The sequence below is a fragment of the Coffea eugenioides genome, unplaced genomic scaffold (genome assembly GCF_003713205.1).
Source record: "Coffea eugenioides isolate CCC68of unplaced genomic scaffold, Ceug_1.0 ScVebR1_2552;HRSCAF=3603, whole genome shotgun sequence".
In the NCBI taxonomy this organism is placed as follows: Eukaryota; Viridiplantae; Streptophyta; class Magnoliopsida; order Gentianales; family Rubiaceae; genus Coffea; species Coffea eugenioides.
The window spans coordinates 27,252-35,067 of record NW_020863049.1 but is presented as its reverse complement, the minus strand read 5'-3'; the positions used below and the strand labels follow the sequence as shown (position 1 = coordinate 35,067).

Genomic DNA, 7,816 nt, shown 5'->3' with positions numbered 1-7,816 from the left:
TGAGGATGCTCACCTCGGCCACCCCGCATGTCCGAGGTGACCTCACCTCGTCCGACATCAGAGCTCACCCGTGCCTCGGGCATATCCCTTAAGCTCGGCCGGATCCCTAGTCTACCGTGTAGGTGACCTCGGCACCTCCACCTCAGCTGCTCGCGGATGAGGCAAGTCACCTGACATCATCCGGGATCAGTGCTTTATCTGAAAAGCACTGTCGCACTTAATGACTACTGCAAAGGACTCCTCGTCACCCTGTCCAGGCGGCTACAGTGTCAGAGTCAGGCCCCCTGACAGGGAACAGAGCCGTAATGGCAGGGCATGGGTCCCACCGACATAAGACCTCCGTCCTGCCCTCCACTCTCGCTCTATAAATACCCCACACACTCCAACAAGTAAGCATACACTGTTCATTTGCTCATACTCTAGCATATTTCTCGTTCTCATACTAACTTGCTCGTCGGAGTGATCCCAGGGGAGAAGCCCCGCCATTCACTTCGGACAAGGAGGTTGACTTCGGATCCAGGAGTTCACCTCACCTCATCTCAGAGAGGACTGATTCAGGTCGGTTCAGCTACCAACCAAAAATCGCCTCTTCAATTGGCGCCGTCTGTGGGAACGAGATTACTGCTAAAATGAGATCCACGCGTTCCAGAAGCGGAAGAGTTCCCTCAACAGGGGCTGGGCAGACATCCGGAGCCCAGCAAGATCGTATCTCTGAGGAACATGGGTCCCAAAGGACCCAGCCCAACAATGAGGAGGCCATCGCCAAGATGGCCGAGTTTGTCACGGACAACCCCAACATCTTTGAGGAACTAGGAAGGTACCTCAAGAGGCAGGGAAAAGAAAAAGCCGAGTCTTCCAAGAGGAGACCGACGAAGTCCCCTGAAGTGCCCTCAGGCGAGGACTCCGAAGATGGGCGTCTATCTCGGAGCACCTCCAGGCGAGCCTCATCCAAGGCAACCTCCAAGATTGCCTCCATCTCCCGAGCGTTTTCTCGGGGACTACTGGGAAAACGAGCCGAGGACCCACCTCGGCGTCCCGGAGGCCTAGCTTCTGATTACATGAGGGCTCCGCCCTTCACTGATGACATCAATGGGGAAATGGTGCCCCCAAACTTTAAGCTTCCAAATTTGCACACCTATGACGGCCGAGGTGACCCCGAGGATCACCTCCGCGCCTTCATCTCCGCATTCCGACTCTACTGCGTCCCCGACGCCGTGATCTGTCGGGCTTTCCCCATCTTCCTACACGGGACCGCCCGGAAGTGGTTCTGGAGTTTAGAACCAGGGAGCATTTCCTCCCTGGATGAGCTGATAGACCGGTTCATCCACCGCTTCGTGTCGTCTCGACCAATAACAAAGACTTCAGCTTACCTCTTGAACCTGCAACAGGGTAAGGGCGAGTCACTTCGCTCATACGCCCAAAGGTTCAATGAGGAGAATGTACAGATACCTGACCAGAACGAGCAGGTAACTATCGCTGCCTTCACCAACGGGTTAGTGGCAGGGATCTTCAACACAGAAATCCATCGGCAATACCCCCGTACACTACGGGAGCTCTGGGAAAGAGTGGACCAGGGAATCCGAAGTGAAGATGTAAATCGCATGAAGCGAGAAGCCCAAGCATCTCGTACGGGGCAAGATCCCCGGAGGAGGAAAGACACTGGCCGAGGTGAGCCAGGCCCAAGTGGCACTTCAAACCAACCCCGAGACCGCCGAAGTGTCTTCGACCGGATCGTGAAAGGCAGATCGTCCACCTCGGACGCCGAGCTGACGCCCCTCAATTCGAGCCGGACCCACGTCCTGGCTGTGATGAGGCAGAATCACCTCGGCCGCAACCCTCCCGAAATTCCGGGGAGGAGAGATAAGAGGAACTCGAACCTCTACTGTGCCTACCACCGTGATGTAGGACACGAGACTGAGGACTGCAATGACCTGAAGCGGGAAATCGAAAATTTGATCCGGCAAGGATACCTGAAGCAATTCGTCCGCAAGGATGGAGGCTTCAACCGAAGCGTCTCCCACCGGGAGAACCGGGGCCCCCGCCGAGACGACCGACGGGACACGAACATGCATTGCCGAGGTCCCGAAGACCGTAGGGAGGACAAGCAGCCCCCACGCGATGGCTCACCGGGCTACGGCCCCAACATCGCCGGGGTGATCAACACCATCGCGGGAGGACCAACGGGAGGAGACAGCCAGAACTCCCGGAAGCGGACCTACCGCCAGGCCGAGATGGAGGTGGCCGAGCCGAGCTCTCGGCTGTCCGAGGTCATCACCTACGGCCCCGCTGACCCCGTTCCTGCGGCCTCCAGCAATCATGAAGCTCTTGTGATTGAAGTCCTCACCAACAACTACGTAGTCAAAAAGGTCTACGTAGACCCCGGAAGCTCGGTAGACGTCTTGTACTACCGGACTTTCGAAGATTTGAAGCTGACAAGGGAGCAACTCACTCCTGTCAGAACTCCCCTCGTGGGATTCGGGGGACACGTCGTCCACCCGGAAGGCATGTTGACCCTGGTGGTAACAATCGGGCGTCATCCACGCTGCCGAACTGTGCCTGTCAGTTTTGCAGTGGTCAAAGCAGACTCCCCCTACAATATGCTGATAGGCCGGCCCACGCTCAATGCCTTGAGAGCCGTATACTCCACCTACCACCTGAGCTTTAAATTCCCAACATCTGCGGGGGTGGCCGAGGTAAGCAGCGATGTGGGCGCCGCCCGGGAGTGCTACCTCGCCACCATTCAAGCAGCAGTCACCCCCCGGCCCTCACCGAGGTCAGAAGAAAAGAGGCCAGCGGTCCTCTCCATAGACTGCATCGACCCTCAGAAGGCAGAAGAGCCCAACAGGCTGGAGCCCGGGGATGAAGTGGAACTGGTGGTAGTGGATGAAGCGAAACCTGACCAAGTGGTCCAGGTAGGGGCGGGACTCCCCCCACCCCTGAAAGAAGAAATGATCTCCCTGATCAAAGACCACCGAGACGTCTTCGCGTGGTCCGCGGATGAAGTGGTCGGAGTGCCACCCGAGCTCATGACTCACCAACTCAACGTTGACCCGCAGGCCCGACCTGTGCGACAGAAACGAAGGCACTTCGGCCCCGAACGTAGCCAAGCCATATCGGATGAGGTCGACAAGTTCTTGCCGGCCAAGATGATCCACGAGGTCCAATATCCCACCTGGCTGTCCAATCCAGTCATGGTAAAAAAGGACACCGGGGGATGGAGAATGTGTGTCGACTTCACCGACCTCAACAAGGCCTGCCCCAAAGATTGCTATCCTCTGCCAAGGATAGACGCCCTCGTCGACGCGGCGATGGGGTATGAAATCCTCTGCTTCCTAGATGCCTTCAAAGGGTATCATCAAATAGGAATGAGTGAGGAGGACCAAGAGAAAACGGCGTTCTACACCGAACGAGGTACTTATTGTTACACTACCATGCCCTTCGGGCTAAAGAACGCCGGGGCGACCTACCAAAGGCTGATCAACCGACTCTTCCAGAATCAGATCGGCCGCAATGTGGAGGCCTATGTGGATGACATCCTCGTTAAAAGCCTCACCACTTCATCCTTTCTGTCAGACGTGAGGGAAGTCTTTGGTGTCCTGCGAGACTCGAGGATGAAGCTGAATCCCAAGAAGTGCGTCTTCGGCGTCACCTCGGGAAAATTCTTGGGGTATCTGGTTTCCCACCGGGGAATCGAGGCCAACCCCGACAAGGTGAAAGCCATTCATGACATGTCTCCACCCCGGAACATCCGAGAAGTCCAACGGCTGAATGGACGCCTGGCCGCGCTGAATCGCTTCCTGTCCCAATCAGCTGAGAAAGCTCTGCCTTTCTTTAAGGTGCTGAAAAATGCTGACCAGTTCGCCTGGACTGAGGAGTGTCAGGCTGCTTTCGACCAGCTGAAGCAGTACTTGCATCACCTACCAACTCTCGCTTCACCTCGGCCCGAGGAGAAGCTCTACCTCTACCTCTCCGCAGCCGACGAGGCTGTCAGCGCTGTGCTCATCCGAGATGAGGGCACCCAAGTGCCGGTCTACTATGTCAGCCGAGCTCTCCGCGGACCGGAGACCCGATACACTCAGGTGGAAAAACTGGTGCTGGGACTAGTTCACGCCGCTCGGCGGCTGAAGCCCTATTTCTTGGCTCATCCCATATCCGTCAGGACCGACCAACCTCTTCGACAGATACTGGTTCGACCCGAGGCCTCCGGGCGCCTCACCAAGTGGGCTGTCGAATTGGGAGAATATGACTTGTCCTACGAGCCACGCACCGCCATAAAAGCTCAAGCTTTAGCTGACTTCCTTGCTGAGCTCACCTTCACGGAAGGTCCGGAGTCCACTTCAGCCTTACCCGAGGTGTCCACCTCATCCCTGTGGACATTGTATGTCGATGGATCCTCTAATGGAGACGGCTGCGGAGCCGGACTGCTCCTGGAAGGACCTCAGGGGGAGGTTTGCTCTTACGCCCTCCGCTTTGACTTCCCGGCCACCAACAATGAAGCCGAGTACGAGGCTCTAATCGCTGGACTCCAGCTAGCCCGCAAGCTCGGCGCCCAGCAAATCCACGTCCGCAGTGACTCCCAGCTCGTGGTACGCCAAGTTATTGGTGAGTACGAGGCCAAGGATGAGACCATGCAACGGTACCTCTCCAAAGTTCACCAACTCACCGCGTACTTCAAGTCATTCGAAATCCAAAGGATCCCTCGGTCCCAGAATAAGCGAGCCGACGCCTTATCCCGGCTGGCTTCCACTTCATTCTCTGACCTCAGCAAAACCGTCTTGGTGGAGGTCCTGAGTGAACCAGGGTACGTGGAAGAGGTGGCCTGCCCCGTGCACTCTGAAGAAACTTGGATGACCCCGTTCATCCTTTTCTTGGGTCAAGGAGTCCTTCCCGAAGACCGAGCTGAAGCAAGGAAGATACAACGCAAAGCCGCTCGGTATGCACTCCGCGATGGAGAACTATATAAGCGCTCCTACCTCGGCCCATGGTTGAGGTGTGTCACCCCCGAGGCAGGACGCGAGGTCCCCCACGAGATCCACGAGGGCCTATGTGGGGCTCACATCGGCCACAGGATGCTAGCTAAGAAAGCTATGCTCCTGGGATATTTCTGGCCATCACTTCGGCAAGACTCCCAGGACCTCGTTCTCGGCTGCCCTTCCTGCCAAGTCCACGCACCCGAGCACCACCAGCCTTCAAACTTCATGGTCCCCATCACTTCACCCTGGCCGTTTGAGCAATGGGGGACAGACATCATAGGTCCCTTCCCCAAAGCCGTCGGGGGTTATACATTCTTAGTAACCGCTGTGGATTACTTCACCAAGTGGGTCGAGGCCGAGCCACTTCGGACCATCTCAGGGCTGGCCATTCAAAAATTCTTTTGGAAGTGCATTATCTGCCGCTTCGGCATACCTCGGGTCATCATCTCGGACAATGGGAGACAGTTTGCCGAGAACCCGTTCAAGACTTGGTGCGAGAACCTCGGCATCAAACAACACTTCACTTCGGTAGGCCACCCCCAGGCCAATGGTCAAGCAGAAAACTTCAACCGGACTCTTCTACATGGTCTCAGGACCCGACTACACCGAGTTGGGTCATCTTGGGTGGAGGAACTCCCCAGTGTCCTGTGGTCGTATCGGACCACGCCGAGGTCAGCGACGCGAGAGACCCCATTCTCCCTGACCTACGGCGCCGAGGCGGTCATCCCGGCTGAGATCCTTACCCCCAGCCCTCGGCTGGCAGCCTATGCCGCCGAGGTGAACGACGAAGAGAGGCAGCTGGACCTCGACCTCGTCGAAGAACGAAGGAATCTCGCCTCAGCCCGGATAGCTTCTTACAAGAACACACTGGCACACTACTACAATGCCCGCGTGAGACATCGTAGATTCCAACCTGGAGACTTGGTTCTTAGAAAAAACTCAGTCAGCCGAGCTGAACCGCAAGGGAAATTATGCCCGAAATGGGAAGGCCCTTACCGAGTTGTGGAATCTGACGCTAAGGGGTATTGTAAACTGAGTTACCGAGATGGCTCATTAGTGCCGAGGTCTTGGCACGCCGAGAACCTCAGATTGTATTACGCCTGAATTTTTAATCAAGTAATGACTTCAGTTATTATGTTATTCTTCAATATCGTTGTTACGCTATTAAAAAATAAGGGGGACAAGCAAGGGATGAAGTCAAAGCAAGAAATTAAAGCACTGAGACGAGAAGAAATATGCTTTCATTCAATAAGAAAGAGCGTTACAAAAGTACAAGGCCGAGGTCCGAATGCTACTAAGCACTCTCCACCTCGGCCACCCCCTTAAAGCCGCGAGCCTAGACCCCCGTCTCGGCTCCATCCCCGGTCTTGGCTCCCTCCTGGGCATCCTTCTCTTCGGCCTCCTTTCCGGGGTGAACTTCATCTCCATGCTCTTTGCCGACGTCCCCTCCGGCTTCGTCTCCCTCAGCGTCCTCTCCTCCAGCTTCTTCCACTTCCACGTCCTCGAACACTTCGTCGAGTTCGGACAGCCACTTGTTGAACTCGACCTGGACTTCGGCCAAATTCCTTCCTGCCTGAATGCCTTCGGCCATCCGATCGCATAACTCCTTGGAGTCCTCATTGTAGCTGGTATGGTTTTTTAAGGACTCCAAGGCCTCGGAGGAGAGGTGAGCTGCGGCCTCGTCAACGGCCGATGTGAAACCAAACATGAAGTTAGGCGTAAGTAGTTGGCCGAGGTCCTTGATGAAGGCCTCGGACTTCCGAAAAGCGTCTACGGCCGAGGCTCCGGCACCCTCGAGAGCTTGCTCGTGGGACGCCTTCACCTCGTCCCCCCTCTTCTGCTCCTCTTCGAGGGCCGATCGGAGACTGTTGATAGTAGCCGCGGCCTCCTCATCCTTCACCTCGGCCTCCTTAAGCCGCCTTTCAAGCTCGGCCTTCTCAGACTCGGACACCAACAGTTTTTTCTCCAACTTGGAGATTTGATTCTGCAACTTGCCGGTGTCCTGCTCCTCGACTAGAGCACAGTACCGGTGAGTCATCTCGGCCACAAAGGCTGAGGTGGAAGCCGTGCTCACCATGAGGCTTTGAACCATCTCAGCCGGGGTCAACTTCTTCATAAATTCCAAGTCCCTTGGTAGGGGGGAGTGCATCACCAACTCTTGGGCAACCCGAGGATGGCTGCACCTGTCGTTGACCGAAAGTTTCCAGTTCGGACACCAGTGCCCGGCGGGGTGCGTCTTTTCATCCCCAGAAAACACCGGGGGACTATGGAAACGATTCCATAGCGAGGTCCCCGACACTGCATTGACCGGGGGTTTCAGCTGCTTGCCTCGGCCATGAGGTGGGAGTGCCGTGGTGACTCCAAGAGGCACTCCCTCTGGCACGGACGAGGTGGACCCCGTAGCAGCGGTGGCCGAGCTGCTTTGACCAACCGGGGTGGGAGTGCTCTTGGCCGCCGAGGTCTTGGCAGCCTGCCCTTGCGATTTCTTCTTCGGCGGAGGTGCCAACGTCTCATCAGAGCTCTTCCTCTTCTGCCTTTTGGCCACTTCGGACGAGCCCGATACGACGATGTCGGACAGTTTAGTCACTGCACAAAAAACAAATATTATCATATGTCTTAGCCGAAGTGAAAGCAAAGTTATGAAAGAAAATTACAAGGAATCTTAAGTTTGGTGGAAGTGAAGGGAGCTCTGTCGGGACTGAGCAAAGCTCGGCTGATTCCCCCGTCAACCAGCACGGCTTCGGGGTAGTCCAGACTGTATATCCGAAGTCCCGACCTCATCAGCTTCTGGAAGTCCTCCTCCTTGGCATCCCCAGCGGAAGGATCGGCCTTCGCTTTGATTG

At 56.2% G+C, this 7,816-nt stretch overlaps 1 protein-coding gene across 1 annotated transcript; it reads left to right on the top strand.

The window, feature by feature from the left end:
- The first annotated feature begins 629 nt into the window (after positions 1-629).
- On the top strand, positions 630-6,077 carry LOC113756918. The gene has a single exon (XM_027300390.1). The coding sequence runs from the start codon at positions 630-632 to the stop codon at positions 6,075-6,077; it is 5,448 nt and encodes a 1,815-aa protein (XP_027156191.1).
- Positions 6,078-7,816: the final 1,739 nt, after the last annotated feature.

Bases quoted from the DNA above. Each gene is read 5' to 3' on its own strand.
- LOC113756918 (XM_027300390.1), top strand. From the start codon at position 630: ATGAGATCCACGCGTTCCAGAAGCGGAAGAGTTCCCTCAACAGGGGCT.